We start from the raw sequence: 23,508 nt of genomic DNA, 5'->3' as shown, positions 1-23,508 counted from the left end.
TTGCTTCTACCTTCTCCGATGTTCAACCATTTGAAACTGACATCATTCTGAAATGCCGTAAAACTGTCCTACTAAGCCAGGACTCTCAATGGACTAAAAAAGACCAACCTACCTCCTTCGACCTTGCGATGGGTGCTTTTGATGCAGCTGAGGCTACTGACTTAGTAGGCCTTTTCATCCTATATAATATCACAAAATTTATCCCCAACAACAACGTGGGACTTTACAGAGATGATGGCCTTATCATTGTTGAAAACGCAAGCGGCCCAAAGTGCGAAGGCATTAAAAAGAACATTATCAGGGAACTGAAGAATATGGATCTAAAGATTGAAGTAACTTCCAACTTAAAAACAGTAAATTTTCTAGATGTTACCTTTAACCTCCCTAATAATACTTATGAACCATACACTAAAAATAATACATACCCCCTATATATACACCCTATGTCCAACCACCCCAAACACATTATTAAACATATCCCTAAATCAATAGAAAAAAGGCTTAGCACAAACTCATCTAACTCCAGCATTTTTAACCTACACAAACCCTTCTTTGAAAATGCTTTAAAGGAATCTGGATATTCCAACCCTAATATTACATACTTGGACCCTAATAAACCCAACAATACAAATAGGAATAACAGATCCCGCAAAGTCCTCTGGTTTAACCCTCCCTATAATAATATGATAAAAACTAAATTAGGTAAAAAATTCTTCATGCTTCTTAATCACCACTTCCCCCCTAGTAATATTCTACATAAAATTTTTAATAAGAACACTATTAAGCTTAGCTACAGTTGCACAAATAATCTAGAAAATAAAATTAAAAAACACAACAATAAAATACTAAATAACCACAACTATAATAACAATGGTCAAAATAACTGTAACTGCCTTAACAAACCCCAATGCCCGCTCCAGCAAAATTGTCTCTCAACAAATGTGGTTTACAAAGCAACTATTGCCCCTGCTGAAGACCCACAAAACAAAAAATTTTACATTGGCCTCTCAAGCACCACGTTCAAAGACAGATTTAGAGTGCATAAATGCTCCCTAAATAACCCCAACCACCCAAATAGTACTTCATTAACTAACCACTATCTACTACTTACCCGAAACAACCTCACCCCAATTATTAGCTGGGAAATTCTTAATAGAGCTAGTACCTGTAAATCACTAAACTCCCCATGTTATTTATGCTTAACTGAAAAATTACTGATTACTAATTTTAGAGATAGAGATAAACTTCTAAATAAAAAAACTGAAACCTCACTTAATTGTAAACATTATAAATCCCACCTCTTAAGCAACTTCTCACCCTTCTAATAATAACTATAACCCACCCCTAAAATCTAACACTAACGAATTACACACACCCTATTTACAACCTAAACTATATAGTCCCCCATTCATTTTAAAAGAACCCCTCCACAGAACCCCCACCTATTTATCCCACCATTTTTTAGCTACATCTCTCTTTACCAAACTCATTTTTGTACCCCCCCTTTGCCTTAATCACTCCTTATGTCATTATTTAAAGGTTCTCGCCCCATAGTCTCTTATTGGCTATTTCCATAATTAGGTCTCGATTTCTATTATTTCAATTACGTACTTATTACAATTGGTATCCTTCGACTTGCCTCTCGGTCTATTATCTACTTGTTAACAACTAATCATTTACTTACCTTCTATTTTAATTAATTATTTAATTTACCATCTACATATAACATATATAATACGCTTTTCTCTTATATTTACCTCTTACTAATTCTTTCAATAATAATTATCATATTTTTTAACACGAAGCTTATTTACATATTTTTCGTATTTGTGTTTGTACATATACTCAAGCACATGCTCCTCCCCCATTGATGTGTGTATTTTTTTACATGTGTACTCATGTGTATGTATTTGTGTGTTTTTGTTATCTACTTACTATCTACATTTTATTAATAATTATATTAATTTTTATTATTTAATTAACTTACTGATATCCTTAGATTTTTTACTTTATTAAATAAACCTATAACGTATAATTCACCTATTTACCCTTCTATTTCTCATTTCTTTCTTTCAACTTAACGCCCGACAATTCAAAAAACTATAAATAATAAATTAAAAACAAAAAATTAATTTTTTCAATCTCTCCCTGCCCAGCTAATTTATATATATATATATATATGTATATATATGTGCACATATGTATATATATATATGTGTGTGTGCGTGTGTATGTGTGTGTGTTTGTATATGTATGTATATGTGTGTGTATGTATGTATTTATATGTGTGTATATTTATATGTGTGTGTGTATATGTATGTATATATATGTATTTGTGTTTGTGCGTATCTTCTACATGTGTGCATATGTATGTGTTTATATATATTTGTATTTGGTTACGTATCTTCTACATGTCTATTTGTGTGTGTGTTTTTCTGTGTGTATGTGTTTTATTCACTTATTATAAATATCTCCCTAATAATTTTATGAATTTTATTATTTGATTAACTTACTGATATTCTTACCTATTTCTATATTAGTAAAATAAACTTGTAACTTATAATTCATTAATTTATATTTTTCTCTTTCTCTCTTTCCTTCAACTACAACGCCTGAAAATTTAAAAATTATTTATAAAATATTTTTCAATTTCCCCCCCCCTCCCAGCTAATTTATATTTATATGTATATATATGTATGTATATGTATATGTATATATATATGTATGTGTAAGTGTTTGCATCTGGATGTATGTGTATTTGCATATATGTTTATATATGTATATATGCGTGTATTTTTACGTATCTATGTATGTGTACATATATATATGTGTTTGTATATGTATGTTTGTGTATATATGTATATGTATATATGTATATATATATATATATATATATATGTATGTGTGATCACGCATGTGCTTTTCCCCCATTTACGTATGTGCATTTGCTGTACATATTTATGCGTGTGCTTATATTTGTGTGTTACTTATTAAAAATGTTTTTTTCTATTATTTAAGTTACTTACTTAAGCTTTCACCTATTTTATTTTATTTCATTAAAATAAAACTGTAACGTATAATTTCTACCTGCCCGGCTAATTTATTTATATATATATTATATTTAATTATATATATCATTACACTATCAAAATAAACCTGTAAAGTATAATTCATTAACTTATTTTTCCTTTTCTTTTTCTTTCCATTTTATAAACAATAAATATCTTTCAATCTCTCCCCGCCCGGCTAAATTACTTTAAACCCCATTTTCAACCCGTTCCTTCACTAACATTAACTCTCCAACCTGTTGCCATGGTGATCCTTTAAATTAACTGTTACTTATGCCGTTATCAACAAAAGTAGCGTCTTTTAAGTTTAAACCGTTAAAAAACACGCATATAAGAATTTACACATAATTAATATTTAATTATAAACCCCTCTCTTTTTTTAATACACTCCTACTACTTTAAACTCCAACGTCCTCTCCCCACCACTCCCCCTTCTTTTCTAACTCCCCTTTATCTACGATCTTTCCATTTTTATTTGACTTTATAACTTAGTCCATCTATGAATTCTGATGATGCTAGTTGGATTTTTCCTCTCTTTGAGGATTTTCCTCTAGTTGAAACAATTTGTAAACTCATTCTGGACTCACAGTAATAAATTTCCTATATACTGCTCTGACTACACATTGAGCACTTTAGTCCGGTTTTTTTTCACCACTGGTAAATATATATATATATATATATATATATATATATATATATATATATATATATATATATATAGATGTGTCAAAAACTGACTTACAAATGCGTAAAAAATATTGAATAATTCCACTCCCTGTCTTTCCAAGCTTATAACTACTCGAAAAATGTAATTCAAACCCTAATTTTTTTTCAATTGAAGGAGTAAGGCCAAGGTTTCATTAAAAACTAAAAAAAAAACAAAAAAAAAACAACGTCGTTTAAAAAAGAAGGGGTTTAAACTTCGGACTTTACAGGTAAATTTCTAAAAAATACTTCTTTTTTGTTTTAAATTTGAACATATTATTTATTGATCTTTTATCTTCAATTTGTGATATATAAAAACTTTGGTGAGTAAATTAATTATTTACTTTTTAAAATGGGGGGGGGGGCGTGAATTAAAAAAAAAAACCGTTTGTCTAAAATATTATATTCAGTTTATTGGAAAGAGCATAAAATTTCACATTGACCCTGAAAATATCCTAAAAATTGAATCAATAAAATAATTTTGATAGATTTTTAAATGTTAAAAATTGAAAAATACTTAATTCGTAAAATTCAATTGATTTCATTACTGTTTTTTAAAAAATAATATTTATTACTCTTTATACAACTTTAATAGTTTATTTTGGAAGTATAATCTATAAAGAAAATAAACAACCCATTTTTAAAAGAGAAATTACGAGTTTTTTATATTTTATTTGCAGTTTCATGTTAGGGGTGTCGAAAATTCCCCCAAAATTCTGATACACCTAGCGATATGGGAGATTAATTGACTTACTGACAAAATAATGTTCCAACGAAGGAAGGACAATTAAATTTTTTTTTATTTTATTCATTTTATAGTTTTACTGGTTTTAAAGAAACTTATATATATATATATATATATATATATATATATATATATATATATATATATATATATATTTTAAAAGTTTGTTTTTGAAATGTCGTTACTTTCAATGTATACCGTTTTCGTTTAACGGGTCTAGATTGTTATTTTAAAACCATTCACCGTTATATATATTTGTTATTGTTGTTTTTTCAAGCGATAAACACGGTTAATATTGGCTCTGCCTCAAAGCTCATTTTTTATTTACTTAGAAAGTCGCCCTTTAATTTGTTTGGACGTATATAACAATTTTATTTATTTATTATTTTTTAAAACAGTAATCTACGTACAAGCGTGTTTCGAGGTAATTACCTCTCGTCAGCGTAGCTTAACTGTTTCTAGGGATCGAATGTCAGACCATGTTTACCACAGTCCGGTGCCTTAACCGATAAAAATAAACAGTAAAGTCATCTAGGGTTTGTGGCCTAACGGTTAAGGCACCAGACTGTGGTAAACATGGTCTGACGTTCGATCCCTGGAAACAGTTGAGCTACGCTGACGAGAGGTAATTACCTAGAAACACGCGTGTACATAGATTACTGTTTTAAAAAATAATATATATATATATATATATATATATATATTATCAATGGCTTTATTTCACGAACGAAGATTGAAGGTGGTTGTCCACATCAACTGCAGGCACGTTTGTGGCTGATGAGCCCAATGCAAGACAAGCAGGCTCGGCCACAGCGGCTGCATTCAAAAGTTCCATTAGGTGCGGTTGCTGAGACTTCCCGAATCTTCCTCTTGTAGCGCCTTTCGCGCAGGATCTCTATGTGAGAGAATTCAAAGGAGGTGACGGCCTGGTGGACTGTGCGTCACCAGGTGACACGGTCTGCAGCAAGAGTAGACCACTGGCGTTGGTCAATATGGCAGGTTTCAAGTGACTTCTTCAGAGAGTCCTTGTAACGTTTCTTCAGAGCTCCTCTATCACGGGAGCTGGTGGATAGTTTGCCGTAAAGAGTTATCTTGGGCACTCGGTGATCCTCCATTCTGGAGACGTGCCCCGCTCAGCGCAGTTGTGACTTTAGCAGCATAGCCTCGATTCTGGTGGTCCTCTCCCGCTGGATGACCTCAACATTGGTGACATAGTCATATCAGAGTACATTGAGGATGGTGTGGAGACAGCGCCGATGGAAACGCTCGAGGAGTCGTATGTGATGGCAGTAGGTTACCCATGTCTCAGAGCCGTAAAGAAGGGTTGGCAGTACTATGGCTCTGTAGACACAGATTTTTGTGTCCTTCCTCAAGTGTTTATTCTGCCAGACTCTGTTATATAGTCTGCCAAAAGCGCTGTTCGCCTTGGCTAGTCGGTTATCGATTTCCTTGTCGAGCTTTTCATCTGAGGTGATAGTGCATCCCAGGTAGGTGAACTGGTGTACTGTCTTTAGCTCAGTTTCACCTATGGTGATGTGGGGAGGGTTGTACTCTTCCCGAGGAGCGGGCTGGTGGAGGACCTCTGTCTTTTTCATGCTGACCTCGAGTCCAAAGAGCTGGGCAGCCTTTGCGAAGCAGGATGTGAGATGCTGCAGGGCTCTTTCGGTATGGGCAACAAGGGCTGCATCATCGGAAAAGAGAAGGTCTCGAATCATATGCTCGAAAGTCTTTGTGTGGGCTTGCAGCCTTCTGAGGTTGAACAAGCTGCCGTCAAGGCGATATCGGATATAGATCGCATTGTCGTTGTCGTCAAGGTCTTCAGTTGCATGTTTAAGCATCATGCTAAAGAAGATGCTGAACAGAGTCGGTGCTAAGATGCATCCCTGTTTCACGCCATTGTTGATGAGGAAGGGTTCTGATAGGTTGTTGTTCACTCTGATTTGGCCGCTCTGATTCTCATGCAGCTGAATAATCATGTGGAGGAGTTTTGGGGGGTAGCCGAGGTGCTCCATAATCAGCCAAAGCCCTTCTCTGCTCACTGTATCGAATGCCTTGGTCAAGTCCACAAACGTAATGTAAAATCCCCTGTTCTGCTCTCGACATTTCTCTTGGACGAAAACCATGTCTGTTGTGCTCCTGTTTTCTCTGAAGCCACACTGGGTTTCTGGGAGATGGTCTTCCATGATAGCAGGTATCAGTCTGCGCAAGAGCACACGGGCAAGGATTTTACCTGCGATAGAGAGCAGGGTGATTCCCCGGTAGTTTGAGCAGGCCGATCTTTCCCCCTTGTTTTTGTATAAGGCAATGATGACTGAGTCGCGGAGGTCCCATGGGAGTTTTCCTTGCTTCCAACAACAGGCAAGGAGTTCATGGAGCTTGATGTGCAGTTCGGGACCTCCATATTTCCAGATCTCTGGAGGGATCCCATCAATTCCTGGGGCCTTGCCGCACCTCAAATGTCTAATGGCCTCAGTGAGTTCCTCCATGGAAGGAGGCTCATCCAATCCCATTTTAGTTGGCAACTGAGGAATACGGAGTATTGCTGAGTCATGAATGGTATGGTCGACTCCGAACAGGGTCTGAAAATACTCTGACCAACGACTCAGGATGGATGTTATGTCCGTGAGGTGTACCTGGCCGTCTGCACTGCGCAGAGGACTCTGGACACGGTGTGTGGGGCCATACACTGACTTGAGGGCTTCATAGAAGCCTTTATAGTCACCAGTGTCTGCGCACTGTTGAGTTTTTATTGCGAGGTTGGACCACCACTCGTTTTGTATACCTCTGAGCTTTTGCTGGAGGATGCTGCAGCTATGACGGAAGGCTGCTCTCCTCAATGGACAGGATGGTCGAGCCAGGTGGGCCCGATGGGCCACTCTCTTTTCCGCTAATAGGTTATTTATTTTAATGTTGTTCTCATCAAACCAGTCCCGGTTCTTTTTGGTAGAGAATCCCAGGAACTCTTCAGATGTCTGCAGGATGGCTGTTTTCAGTTGATCCCAGAGTAGTTCAGGTGAGAGGTCTATTTGGCTACTGTCGTTTTCAAATTTATTTTGCAAGCTTGCTTGGAAGACAGCTTTTACCTCGTACTTTTTTCTGGGTGGTCCTCCCTTCCTTGTTATGGATTTAGGGTGTATTCAGATTCTGCAACGCACTAGGCGGTGATCAGCATGGCATACCGCGCTGGGCATCACTCGGGTATGTAAGACGTCTCTGAGATCTCTTTGGCGAACTAGAATATAGTCTATGAGGTGCCAATGCCTGGACCGAGGATGCATCCAGGAGTGCGCCGCAGGACATGGCAGAGCTCTGAGTAGAATCTGTCCTTTTCTTCAGATTTAGCTTGAAGTGTTGGGGCATACACACTAAGAATCGTGGCATGTTCCTTGTTCTTTAGTGGGAGGCGCAAGGACATAATGCGGTCAGAATGACCAGTTGGCAGGCTTTCTAGTGTGGAAGCGATGGATGTTTTGACCATGAAGCCAACGCCTGAGTGATTCACCTCTGTTGCAGGCCTCCCTGACCAGAAGAGTGTGTATCCAGCGCCGTGTTCCTGAAGGCTGCCTTCCCCAGAAAAGCGAACCTCGCTAAGGGCAGCGATATCTATATCCAGTCTGGACAGTTCAAGTGCAATCAGGGCAGAGCGACGCTCTGGCCTGTTGCTGTCGTCTTTGTCATGCATGGTTCTGATATTCCAGCATGCAAGTTTCAGTACTTTTGCACCCTTACAGGTGGGTGCATACCTTCCATTTCTTGTTGAATTTCGACCGCATTAGGAGATGCCCGTTGACTGCGGCTAGCCAACTGGGGTTGACGGAAATGAGTTTTTTGTTTAGGCCACCTTTTCTAGGCCACTCTCCTTGTGGAGCAAGCAGTGCTGTCCCTAGATAAGACTGCTTGGTCATTCAGGGTGCTGCCGAGTGATGCTGTCATCTCCAGGTTCAACATCAGGCGACCAATATCCTGAATCGCCTGTATGCAGGAATCGGGACTGCGGCTTCCAGTGATCATCTTCCACCTGCCGTTTTCGCCACTTCCCATCGCTACAAGACTTGGTAGAGTTGTTAGCAAGTGAACTTGGACATGTCCTTCAAGCCTGTACAGTGGAATTTTATGGTGAGATGCAGCTTGCACGGTACTGGTCCCACCCATTACACCCGTGGTTCATCTGTCATAGCCCAGCAAAGTGGGACGGTGACAGCGAGGTCCTTGGGTCGTAGGTTTTATATCAGACTGTCCTTGTCCTAGCCTCTGGCTCAAGAAACTTCCCCTGGAGGCACGAGGAACATATTGGCCGTTTGAGCTCTCTTGGAACCCATCCGTCCTAACCAGTGACTTCGTATGAAGTTCATTTGCTCAGTGGTGCAAAGTTAGACACTACCCCCTCACATGGTTTTGCCCGCCAGCTGGAGCGGTTTACCGGGATATGGCGCTTGGAGCAAACATGTGAGAGATTTAGGGATGAGTGGGGACCAGTGATGTGCGTCCACCCTATTTGATAGGGAGCAGCATGCCGGACATCAAAAGTACTACCCCTTCTCAGAACCCATTACATCCCATATATATAATATATATATATATAATATATATATATGTATATATATATATAATATATATATAATATATAATATATATATATATAATACACACACACACAGGGTGTCCACAAAGTCTGGCCACATTATGTAGCCAGACTTCGTGGAAGCATCCTGTAGATTATGTAGCCAGACTTTGTGGGCATCCTATATAAATACAATGCCCCTTGAAATTCCCAAACTGATAACCTCTTTTTCTTATCAGCATTATATATATATATATATATATATATATATATATATATATATATATATATATATATATGAAAACAATTACATCATCATGATAAGGTACAATTGTTTTCATTCTACAGCATGTCCCTGGATTTCACTAAATATATATGTGTGTGTGTGTGTGTGTGTGTGTGTGTGTGTGTGTGTACAGGGTGCCCACAAAGTCGGGCTACATAATCTACAGCATGCTTCCACAAAGTCTGGCTACATAATGTAGCCAGACTTTGTGGACACCCTGTATATATAAAGGGGATTAAAACCACAGTCTAGAGAGCAGAGTTTAGTAAATTCATTAATACAATTAAAATAAAATAAAAGAAAACAGCGCTCGTTGTAATGTAGATATATAATAAGTTCGATAGGCATATATATCCTAAAGCTATTTTAATATTGAGTGTATATATGTGTGTGTGTGTGTGTGTGTGTGTGTGTGTGTGTGTGTTTATTTGTTTTTGTTAGCGATACTTTCTTGAATGAATTCAAGTATTTATACGAAAGTGCATTTTTACCCAAATGCGTGTTGGGAAATAATTTTCCCTTTGTCCAATCTGGTACCCTCTAAATGGGGAGCGGTATACATATTACTTTTATTTTTAAAATATAATTATCCACTGAGTACTGACACACACACACACACACACACACACACACATATATATATAATAAAAATAACGCACTTACAGAGAGGCCATGGGTGTGATTATACATTTTTACTAAATGAAGTAATGCTTGGGAGTAGACTTAACACATTCTATATTTTTATCTTATTCCGAAGGTCGGATAAAAATCTATTATGGAAATGTGTTTTTTTTTGTCAAAGAAACATAGAGGACAAAAGTGCATTTAGAGTTACCTCCCCTTTTAAAAATAATAATAACCTTCAATGAAATTGATCTACTATTAAATACACTCGCTAATTGATCTGAAGTCGCGGGTTTCGGCTTCATTCAGTTAGCCTCTAGCATTATTATGTTACAAAGAACATTTCAATTAAGCTCCCCAATTCTTTTCTTTTAGCACTTCATTATAAAAACAAAGATGCAGCAGTCAATAGGTACAATTCTACGATCATTAACGAATCAATGAAAATATTGAATGGATAATAGTATCTTGACTGAATAATAAATATTTTTTACTATTGAATAATAGAGAAAGTTAATACTGAAAACACAGTCTGATCGAAAACAAAAACGCTTGCAATAAAAGAAAATAGAAAAAAAAACTTCCTTTCGGCTTTCGTCGCCGATCAACGGAACAGATCTGGAATAATATCAACATGGCGTCTTTGTCTTCTCGTGCAGACGACGAAGAGGAGCGGAAAAGGAGAAGCCGCCTTGTCATGTTGGATGTTGATGCAGAGGCAGGAGGAACTGCCAACTCCTCCACCACCGCCGCCACGGCGGCGATGGTGGAGGAGCGGGCGGCCTCCTCGACGCCTCCCAACCAACAACTGGCCCGACCGTGCGGCCGTCTCTTATACTTTTCCCAACCTGCAGTCAACAACGACGACCGGCGGTGGGACCACGGCGACAACGACGAGATGAAAAGGCTCCAACAAATGCGATGGGAGAAGAAACGGCGACAAATGTACGAGGAAACTAGCAACCAGCAAAAAGAAATTCAATTATGTAAATCCAACGAAGTTCCAGATTTTCTAAAAATCAATCCATACATTTTATACGGTTATCGACCATTGTTACCTTTGCATCTCTGTCTGAAAAGGTAAGTAAAAATGAAAGTGAAAGGTTGTTTCCGACGTCACACACGCGCGTGCACACACGCGCTCGTGCGCGCGAAATTATTAAATTTGTGAATTACTTACCACCATACCATCACCCTCTAATTTTGGTATGTACGTTGTTAAAATATCGTTTAGATCATTAGAGTTATTCGGACTATAATTCTCATATTCATAACATTTTAGCCGACGTAACCTCCGACCTTCTTCAGGTGCACTTTTTCGAACTCTGGAGTTTATACAGAATTTCGAACTGAACTTTTATTTAATTCATAGCGGTATATTGTTTTAATTCTATCAGCCACAACTGGGTAGAATTATTGGTAATGGAACTTAAGCAGAATACGGACTGTGTTATTTATTATTATTTTTTTAGACTTTTTGTTAAGTTAAATTCAATTTTTGCGGTATCTTTTGTTTATCAAGTTGTTAGGTGAAAGTACAGAATAGTTACAAAACGTCGCCCCCCTCCCCATGGTAAAAATGGGTTTCTAAATAATAACATTATTATTTTAGCACGATCCGTATTCTGCATAAATACGGAACTGTTAATTGATGATATTCTTAATTATTATTGTTTTATAGTAAGAATTGATCCTCCAACCTCTAGAAGACTGACACTTAGAACTAATAACCAACACATGCAACCATTAGTACTAACACTACTAGCAGGTCATGGTTGATAAAACGAGAACAATCTACCCTTGTAGATGAAATAAAAGGTTCAGTTCAAAATTTCGTATACAGGTTCCCAAGCAACACATATATATGTAAATATACTCATGTACAAAAAATGCACCCAAAGAAGGTCGGAGATTACACCGACCGAAATATTGTGAACCAAGATGGGAATAATACTCTGAATAAACCAAATAACGTAAATTATAAACCCCATCTAAAAATTTCCGAAAGAAAACATTAAAAAAGGTCTTTACTTTTTCAATAACTTGGAAAAAAAAAGACGTATGTAGTAAAATCGGAACTAGTAATCGATTTGTATAATAGTTTTCATTTTAATTTTCCCTTTTGTAGCAATAGATGAAATAAAAGTATTTCTTTTTGTTTGTTTTCATTTTAAGTAAATAAAAAATATCTCATTTGTTGAACAGAAAAGACTTTCGTTCTCCAAGCAAATCACATGGTTAACATTGACAACATTCATTCATTCATTCATTCATTTGCTATTTCTCGTGAACTGTCATTTTTTATATTTATTTTTTGATTAAAGACTAAAAATCTATTTATCAAAAAAATTTCTTCCAGTTTCACTTTTAAAACCAAAGAAGCAAAAAAAAAAAAAAAAAAAACAAAACAAAAAAAAAAACGAATAAAGGTCATCTATCCGTTTTTTATACCATAAAAATATTTTTCCCTTTTTTAAAGATTACATTTGTAGTTTTCATCTTTGATTGGAGTAATTTTTTTATCAAAAAACATTACGATATGTGTCTGTGTTTCTCGCCCCGACACAATTTACACATTACTTTTATCCGTACTCACGCGGAATACGGATCGTGCTGAAATAATAATGCTATTATTTAGAAACCCATTCTGAACACAGAGAGGGGCAGGGGGTGGTAGCTTTGTTAACTAACAATTTAATAAACAAGATACCGTAAAAATTGAATTTCACAATCATATCTAAAAAATATCCCGGTCCGTATTCTGCATAAAGTACGGCACAATCACGTTGATACGCCGGTTCTCACCAGATCGCCGAAGTTAAGCAACGTTGAGCCTGGCCAGTACCAGATGGGTCACCATTTGGGAAGGTTAGGCGCTGTATGTACCTTCTGGGAAGGTTGGGCGTGGGGCCAGCACCCTCACCCCGTAAAAAGGGCTCAGTCAATATAAAAGCATCTACAAAGTTGTAGATGGCCTATGCCCCTCCAGGGGCTCCAGGCTATGGATGGATGGATTCTGCATAAGTACCTTTTTATTATTTACTATTAATCGGTTATTTATTGAAAAAAAAAAAAAATGCAACGATATGTAAATAAAAGGAAAATTAATTTACTTATGAAATTAAATCCGTCGAGATGCATATCCGTTTCTTAAATAAACCAATCATTCTATTTTTAATGAATGGTTATAAAACAAAATGAATGGATTGGATTACCATTACAAGGAATATGAAAGTCTTTAATTATCGAATAGAAAGTAATTGAAACAAGGTTGGATTTTTTTTGGTCTTATGAAACCAAATCGACAACAACTATGGAAGGCAGTAATTACTGACGATACAATTAAAAATTCAACATTCCTATCCGGTCACGATTAACTTCCTGACGAAGGCCAGGAACGTTGTGAAACAACAACTATGAAGATGAGGATAACGGTCTGCAAATAAATAAATAAATTGTATCGAGTGATGGGAAGTTGAAAGTATATAAAAAATCCTTAAATATCTGAGTTTTAAAATTAATGAGTATATAGAGCCAATATTAATGAAGTGCATCGTTTACGTGCTATGCCAGACATTTTAATACGTTGCTGCTCATTTATTTATTTATTTGCAGGCTGTTATACTCTCTCTCTTTTTTTTTTTTTTTTTTTTTACAAAGGAGTCCCCACTTATCAAGGCCAGGATATCACTCGAGGATAGGGGTTAATTAGTGTAAAGTGGTCAAAGGGAACATGTACTAATCGTTAGTAGTGGAAATTTGGTAAATTAGATTACTCATCAACTATTTGTTCACATTGGACTTGAAGACAACCATATTGTAGTCAGTTGGAAAGCAGGAAAACGAAACAATCCTACCCAAAACAGGCAGAGGATTAGTTGGCCAAAACGTGGTGAGACAACAACAACTATGGAAGGCAGTAATTACTGAAGATACAGTTTAGAGACTCAGCATTCTTCTCCCGTTGTGATTAACCACATGAGGAAGGCCAGAGGAATGGTTGGCCGAAACGTGCTGAAACAACAACAACTATGAAGATGAGGATAACAGTTCGCAAATAAATATGCAAATTACTCATCTTAAAGGATTCCATAAATAAATAAATAACGTTTTTATGCTTCTGGAATGCAGTGTTATTAATAGTAGAGTGCTGGGTTCTAATGTAAGATGCTTCGAGAATTTTTAACCCTTTAAAAATGTTTTTGTGTTGTACCATTTTTGTATTATCACAAGGATTTGTCTAAGATTGGAGAGGGAGGACAGTTATAGTCTTTTATTAATTGTTGGTATATGGCGCTGGTGTTGTTTAAATGCATAGTAAGTCGGCAGGACAATGTTGTCGTTGTATATCCAATGTATGTTAGTGTTATGTTTATTTATGGACTTACATTCTACTAGAGACCATTTGAACTTAAACACAACATTAATTTGCTCTAATGTTTTTATAGCCGGGGAGGAGTTATTTTTAACCACAAGGTTTTGAGTTCTAAACTTCTTATAATAAATTATAAGTTTAATTCTACTGTTGCTATAAAAAGGAGTTAAGTATCTTTGTACGATGCTTTTAATTGCCTTTTCTTTGACTCTAAAACTTTGGTTGCATTTGGTTTTGATAAAATATATTAATAGAGTTGAGATTATGGTGCTAGCTAATGTTATTGTTAGGGTTTTGTAGGGATTGTAGCGTTAGTTTTATTTGTTCATCAACAATATAGTTCAGAAAGTGATTATTGATAAGTATGATAATTCCCCCCACTCTTTATCTGTGCCTAAACCTAAACGTAGATTCCATGAACAAAGCTTCTTTCTTAGAACTGTATGCCTGTGGAATTCTGTTCCGTTTTCCTTCTTTCCAACTAACTACAATATGGTCGAACATGAACAAGTTCTTGATGAGCCATCCCCTTAAGTAATCCAATTTACCAAATTTCCACTACTAACGATTTCTTTATCAACCCTTATCCTTGAGTGGCCTCCGGGCCTTGATAAATGGTAACTCCTTTGTAAAAAGAAAAACAAATACTTGCTGTATATTTTTTATTTTGATAAGTAATGCTTTTCTAATGGATGAGATCAGTTATGTGCAATTTAATAGGTTTTTTAATTATAGCTATTTTGTACAATTGATCTGCCATGTAGAATTCACTAAGGTTTACTTTCTGTTTTTGCTCCTATTTACTTCCACCTCATCAACTCCATGAATTCAACCTGAAGATGATTTGCAGTTGAATCAAAAACGCTCATAATAACTATGGAACTTTAATTAATATTGTCGATTTTGATATAAATAAAAAAAAAGAATCATAAAGCAAATCATAATTCTCCATTCTATTTAAAAATGTCTGTTTGAATGAAAAAATGCTACTTTTTTTTTTAATTCATTTTAAGGTTTAAGAGATCAAGGGGCTCTCTCCTGGAGCTAACACTTGATTCTGTTATGATTTGAATTTTTATCCGAGGGCTCTTTTATGAATGCTACCTGTGTATGTATATATATATATATATATATATATATATATATATATATATATATATGTGTGTGTATATGTATATATGTGTATTCATATATATATATGTGTATGTATATATATGTGTGTGTGTGTGTGTGTTTGTGTGTGTGTGTGTTTTTTTTTTTTTACAAGGTGATCATCACTTATCAAGGCCCGGAAGCCACTCAGGGATAAGGGTTATTGCATGTACAGTACGTTAGTGTGGGGATTTAATAAAAGTGTCTACTTAAGGGGGTGGTTCATCAGAAATTTGTTTACATTGGACTTGAAGGCATCCAGGTTGTAGTCAGGTGGGAAGAAGGCAGACGGAACAGAGTTCCACAGGCGTGGAGTTCTAAGAAAGAAGCTTTGTTCATGGAATCTACGTTTTGATTTAGGCACAGATAAAGAGTTGGGAAAATTTTTGACAGTGGTTTCAGCTAGACGGGTGTTTTTCGTAAAAGATTGGCGAGGGGAGACTAGAGATTGGAGCTCAGACGAGCACCTGCCATGAAAATAACGATAAAACAAAGATAGGCTCGCAACTTCTCTTCTGTGGGAGAGAGGTTGCAGGGAAGAGAAAAGGGTATCCCCTACTAAGCCACAAAGTCTATTTTGTACTCTGTCAAGGCAGGATAGGCTGGTTTTAGCAACTCCTGCACAGATATGGCAGCAGTATTCCATCCTTGGGCGTACTTGGCTTTTATATAGATAGAAAATTGCATCAGTAGTGAGATATCTTCTGGAGCGGTAGAAGGATCCCACCATCTTTCCAGTGACCTTGGCAACAGACTTGATGTACATGTTCCATTTCAGATCAGGAGTAAAGGTCAAGCCCAGAAGCTTGTCAAAACATGGGGCTTCTCCTAGACGAGAGCCATCCATTTCAATTGATGCCAGATGAGGATCAGAGCGTTGATGATGTAAAGATAGGAGCTTGGTTTTAGATGCATTAAAGGTAACCAGCCACGTCTTCCCCCACTGAACCATGGGCTCGAGATCAGAGGAGAGAGAATCAGAGAGAACTTTGTCATTTACAGCCTTTGATGTGTTGCCGTAGATCGTCATGTCATCAGCATAGATGTCAACGAATGATTTAAGTATATGTTTAGGGAGATCATTGATGTAGATCAGGAAAAGAGTTGGGCCCAGGATGGACCCCTGAGGGACTCCAGCATTAATACTGCAGGCTTCTGATTTTTGTCCATCGACTATTACTCTTATGAGCCTATCAGAGAGAAATGATTTAATGATAGAGAAAACATTTCCAGTTATACCGTAGCTGGAAATCTTGTGAAGTAAGCCTTTATGCCATACCTTGTCGAAGGCCTTTGATATGTCAAGAGCAATTGCCCTAGAAAGGAAGCCTTTGTTAAGAGATTCACTAATCCTATGAGATATAACCGTTAGCACATCTGCAGTAGATCTTGCAGAACGGAAACCATATTGTGTGTCACTAAGAAGGTTGTTTCTGCTGAGGTGGTTGACTATTTCTCTATTTAATATGGATTCCAGCAACTTACTCATGACACACAGGAGACTTATTGGTCTGTACTGAGAGGGAGATGACTTATCACCTGAATTCTTAAATACAGGGCATACTGATGAGGTTTTCCAAGGTGTTGGAAAGCACTTCTTAAGGCAATGCTTAAACAGTTTCGTAAGTATGGGAGCAAGTTCTGGTTGAAGCTTTTTTAACACTATAATTGGGATGCCGTCAGGGCCAGTAGCTTTACTGGAATCAAGGTTCTTGATTAGCTTGGCGACCTCATGCACAGATATTTGTATGTTACCTAGCGTGTTCTGTGTTATAGGAGGAAATATGGGGAGTTGATGGCCTTCGTTGCATAGGGTAGAATCAGCTGCAAAGTTCTCGGCAAATAGTTTGGCCTTGTCTGATGCTGATGAGATGACCTCAGGTCCATTAATAATGGTTGGGGTAGAACGCACGTTTCTGTTCAGGATCCTATTTGTTATTTGCCAAAACTGGTGGGAACCAAGTCGCTGATCAGCTACTTTGGATTTAATGGACTGAGCATAAAGCTCTCTTGCATTTTTTATTACTCTTTTACAGTGGTTGCTGGCGTTCCTGAAAGCAGCTTTAATCTCAGTGCATCTATTACGTTGGTAACTATGGAAAAAGTGATTTCTGTGTGCGATGGCAGCAGCACATTCTGGGGAGAACCATGGCTGGCTGTTAGGTTTTTGTTGGAATTTTTTAGATGGTATGAATCGGTCTATGCCTACAATTAGCCATTCGGTCAGGTCTGATACTATAGAGGACACATCCTTTTTAAACATGGAATGCAGAGGTAGATCACATGAATGTACGGAAGCTATCCCAGTCAACCATGGAGTATCGGTATACAGTACGGTGGAGGGGTACGTCTGGGGACTTATTACATTTCATTTTTATCTTAACTGATACAACGGAGTGGTCAGAGGATCCTAGAGTAGAAAGAACGGAACATGAACATAGCTCAGTCAGGGGAAGTTGAGAGAAAAAGGTCTAGAATGCTTGCATACTGACTTATACTATCGGGCACACGAGTGGGCTCGCGAACAATCTGAGTGAGGTCATAAGCAATGGCAAAATCATGACAGAACCTCCCTTCATCGTCTGTCTTATTTGAGTGGGTCAGCCATTCCACATTATGGATGTTGAAGTCACCACAGATGTGAATGTTAGCCAAGGGATGTGCAGACATGATGTGGTCTATTTTCTCAGATATACTCTTATAGATAGTAACTCCGCTGTTATGAGGCCGATAGAGGGCAAATATGAATGCAGTTGTGTAAGCAAGTGCAACAAGGAAGCACATATAAGGTAAATTAGGATCTTCTCTAGAGATATCCCTGCCACATGGGAAGCCATCTTTAATGTAGGCACATATTCCATGCCCATGGCGGTCTTGGGGGTCAGATTTATATATACACATATATGTGTATATATAAAGTTAGAGTATCCATTAATTATGAACTCATCTAGGGAAGTGATCGGCCCTATTCCAGTTTCGCTTAGAAAGAATATGTCCGGTTTTGTCTCCTGTAATTGGGTTTCAACCTCTGGAAGGTTGGAACGTAGACCATTGATGTTGGAGAAGGAGACATAGTAGTAGGGGTCTACGTTGGAAGATGGGGTTCTAGTTTTATTTGAGTTTTTTTTCTGGAGATATTTCATGTTGAGGTTTTGAGATTTGTGGAACAGGTCAGCATACTTGGTTAGAGCAGGATAGAGAGGGAAAGTAAGAGAGAAAAGGAGAGGAAATTTTTTTTTTTTTATGTAGCACATGATAAAGTAAAGCTGTAACAATTACCCACTAGTATGGTATTGAGACTACTGCATTGTCCAGAATCCATTCACCAAATGGCAATACAGCAGCGCCAGTACTTTGCATCTGCTGATAGGACAGCCTTCTTAGTGGTTAATCTAAGGTTCAGGTCCCTGATAACGTCAGCCCAGACGAAACGTTTACCTCCAGCACCCTTACTAGTGACATGGCCACAAGGATAGACATAGAGACAGAAAAATTTCTGACATCTCAGACTACTGTTCATGAAACACTACCGACCTGGGAAGCAGCTTTTTCTTCACCCTTTGTCAGAAAAATCACTCATTGTAATGAGGACTGAGGGACAAAAAAAAAAAGGAGTATATGGATATATGTGTATATATGTATATACGTGTATGTGTATATATATGTGTGTGTGTGTGTATACGTGTATGTATATATATACATATGTGTGTGTGTATATATATGTGTGTGTATATGTATATACGTGTATGTATATATGTGTGTGTATGTGTATATACGTGTATGTATATATATGTGTGTGTATATGTATATACGTGTATGTATATATGTGTGTATATGTATATACGTGTATGTATATGTATATATGTGTGTGTATATGTATATACGTTATGTATATATGTGTGTGTATATGTATATACGTGTATATATGTATGTGTATATGTATATATGTGTGTATGTATATATGTATATATGTATATATGTGTGCATGTATGTATATATGTATATATATGTGTGTGTATGTATATATGTATATATATATGTGTGTATGTATATATGTGTATATTTATATGTGTGCATGTATGTATATATGTATATATATATGTGTGTGTGTGTGTATATGTATATACGTGTATGTATATATGTGTATGTATATATATATGTGTGTGTATATGTATATACGTGTATGTATATATATGTGTGTGTATATGTATATACGTGTATGTATATATATGTGTGTGTATATGTATATACGTGTATGTATATATATGTGTGTGTATATGTATATACGTGTATGTATATATATGTGTGTGAATATGTATATAAGTGAATGTATATGTGTGTGTATATATATATATATATACCTGTATGTGTGTGTATATGTATATACGTGTATGTATATACATATATATGTGTGTGTGTATATGTATATACGTGTATGTATATACATATATATGTGTGTGTATATGTATATACGTGTATGTATATACATGTATATACATATATATGTGTGTGTGTATATGTATATACATATATATACATGTATATATACATACACGTGTGTGTGTATATATATGTATATACGTGTATGTATGTATGTGTGTGTATATGTATGTACATGTATATATGTATGTGCATATATATATATATATATATATATATATATATATATATATATATATATATGCAAATCTGAGGCGGGAGTGCAGAGTCATCTGAGATGGCATGGACAAGTTTGGGAGAACTGAATATGACAGCGATCATCTGGAAAGATAGAGCAATCATCACATATGTATGTGTATATATATGTATATATGTGTGTCTGTATATATGTATATACGTGTATGTATATATATGTGTGTGTATATATGTATGTATGTGTATATGTGTGTGTATGTATATATGTATATATATGTGTCTATCTCACAGAAGAGATGTTGCGAGTTTGTCTCTGATGTATCGTTATTTTCATGGAAAGTGTTCAACTGAGCTTCAATCTATGGCCCCCCCTCGCCAAACTTTCACAAGAAACACTCGTCTAGCTGTAAACACTATCAATAATTTCCCCCACTCTTTATCTGTGCCTAAACCTAAACATAGATTCCATGAACAAAGCTTCTTTCTTAGAACTGCACGCCTGTGGAATTGTCTTCCGTTTTCCTGCTTTCCGGCTGACTACAATATGGTTGTGTTCAAGTCTAAGGTAAATAAGTTCTTGATGAGCCGTTCCATATAAGTTATCAAATTTACCAAATTTTCATTACTAATGATTACTATATTGACCAACTTCTACTGTACACTCTTTAACCCTTATCCTTGAGTGGCCTCTGGGCCTTGATAATGTGGTGATGCCTTTGTAAAAAAAAAAAAAAAAAAAAAAAAAAATGTGTATATGTGTGTGTGTATATGTGTATATAGTGTATGTATATATATATGTGTGTGTGTATATATATATATATGTATATACGTGTATGTATATATATGTGTGTGTGTATATATGTATATAGGTGTATGTATGTATATATATGTGTGTGTATATATGTATATACGTGTATATATATATGTGTGTGTATATATCTATAATCATGTATGTGTATATATATGTGTGTGTGTATATATGTATATGTATGTATATATATATATGCGTGTGTGGGTATATATGTATAATCATGTATGTATATATGTGTGTGTATATATGTATATACATGTATGTATATATATGTGTGTGTGTATATATGTATATAAATGTATGTATATATATGTGTGTGTGTATATATGTATATAAATGTATGTATATATATGTGTGTGTGTATATATATGTATATACATGTATGTATATATATGTGTGTGTATATATGTATAATCATGTATGTATATATGTGTGTGTATATATGTATATACATGTATGTATATGTATATATGTGTGTGTATATATGTATATACATGTATGTGTATATGTATATGTATATATGTGTGTGTATATATGTATATACATGTATGTATATGTATATATGTGTGTGTATATATCTATATACATGTATGTATATGTAACTATGTGTGTGTATATATGTATATACATGTATGTATATGTATATATGTGTGCGTGTATATATGTATATACATGTATGTATATATATATGTGTGCGTGTATATATGTATATACATGTATGTATATATATATATGTGTGTGTGTATATATGTATATACATGTATGTATATATGTGTGTGTGTATATATGTATATACATGTATGTGTATATATATGTATATACATGTATGTGTGTGTGTATATATATGTATATAAATGTATGTATATATATGTGTGTGTATATATATGTATATAAATGTATGTATATATATGTGTGTGTGTATATATGTATATACATGTATGTATATATATGTGTGTGTGTATATATGTATATACATGTATGTATATATATGTGTTTGTATATGTATGTATATACATGTATGTATATATATGTGTTTGTATATGTATGTATATATATGTGTGTATATGTATATACATGTATGTATATATATCTGTATATATGTATATACACGTATGTATATATGTATATACAGGTATGTATATATATGTGTGTGTATATATGTATATACATGTATGTGTATATATGTATATACATGTATGTATATATATGTGTGTGTATATATGTATATACATGTATATACATATATATGTGTGTGTATATATGTATATACATATATATGTGTGTGTATATATGTATATACATGTATGTATATATATGTGTGTGTATATATGTATATACATGTATGTATATATATGTGTGTAAATATGTATATACATGTATGTATATGTGTGTGTAAATATGTATATACATGTATGTATATATATGTGTGTGTAAATATGTATATACATGTATGTATATATATATGTGTGTGTAAATATGTATATACATGTAAGTATATATATATATGTGTGTAAATATGTATATACATGTATGTATATGTGTGTGTAAATATGTATATACATGTATGTATATATATATGTGTGTGTAAATATGTATATACATGTATGTATATATATGTGTGTGTAAATATGTATATACATGTATGTATATATATGTGTGTGTATATGTGTATATACATGTATGTATATATATGTGTGTGTATATGTGTATATACATGTATGTATATATATGTGTGTGTATATGTGTATATACATGTATGTATATATATGTGCGTGTATATATGTATATACATATATATATATATGTGTGTGTGTATATATATGTATATACGTGTATGTATGTGTATATGTGTGTGTATATATGTATATACGTGTATGTATGTGTATATGTGTGTGTATATATGTATATACGTGTATGTATGTATGTGTATATGTGTGTATATATGTATATACCTGTATGTGTATATGTGTGTGTGTCTATATGTACATATGTATGTATGTATTTGTATGTACATATATGTGTATGTATATATATATGCGTATATGTGTCTGTATATGTGTGTAAGCATGTATATATATATATATATATATATGTATATATATATATATAAATATTCGTGTCTCCGTGTAAAATGTTTTGTTTTTTCTTTATTGTCAATAAATTTTAACTACTATTTCAAGGTTTTATCGCTTACACAGATTTAGAACTTATCGACGATTTATTATCCATAAAAAATCATTAAAAAAATAATACTTCGCCAATTTTCGCACTAATAATCATCAAATTGTGTCAATAATTTAATGTTTCATATCAGTTATTATTATCTAAAGACGCCTTTCTGAATGTTTTTCAAGCTACAGTGGTTATCTAACTTGCTATCTTTCTCACTTCCTCTCACCACTTTAAATGGTTCTGCTTGGTATACTTTTTAATCACAAACTTTTATGTAAGGGTTGGATACATATTTATTTATATGCAAATATTGATGAATTATATTTTTTTAACCTCTTCATTTTTTAAAGTTTTTTAAATCCATCAAAATCTTT

At 34.9% G+C, this 23,508-nt stretch overlaps 2 protein-coding genes across 2 annotated transcripts in view; one reads left to right on the top strand and one right to left on the bottom strand.

The window, feature by feature from the left end:
• Positions 1-7,762: 7,762 nt before the first annotated feature.
• Positions 7,763-8,200, bottom strand: LOC145280269 (protein CFDP2-like). Its single transcript, XM_080132043.1, has one exon. The coding sequence runs from the start codon at positions 8,198-8,200 to the stop codon at positions 7,763-7,765; it is 438 nt and encodes a 145-aa protein (XP_079988169.1).
• Positions 8,201-10,243: 2,043 nt separating this feature from the next.
• LOC145279724 (progestin and adipoQ receptor family member 3-like) overlaps positions 10,244-23,508 on the top strand; it is a 72,934-nt gene continuing 59,669 nt past the window's right edge. Inside the window, exon 1 of the mRNA XM_080131014.1 lies at positions 10,244-11,069. Within this exon, the coding sequence (XP_079987140.1) occupies positions 10,624-11,069 (446 nt within the window). The 5' untranslated portion in view covers positions 10,244-10,623. The remainder of the gene's footprint in view (positions 11,070-23,508) is intronic.

The sequence above is a fragment of the Euprymna scolopes genome, chromosome 7 (genome assembly GCF_053919585.1).
Source record: "Euprymna scolopes isolate OS-2025 chromosome 7, ASM5391958v1, whole genome shotgun sequence".
Classification (NCBI taxonomy): domain Eukaryota; kingdom Metazoa; phylum Mollusca; class Cephalopoda; order Sepiida; family Sepiolidae; genus Euprymna; species Euprymna scolopes.
The sequence above is the reverse complement of the archived record's forward strand: the minus strand, read 5'-3'. Positions and strand labels throughout refer to the sequence as shown.

Bases quoted from the DNA above. Each gene is read 5' to 3' on its own strand.
- LOC145280269 (XM_080132043.1), bottom strand. From the start codon at position 8,200: ATGCATGACAAAGACGACAGCAACAGGCCAGAGCGTCGCTCTGCCCTG.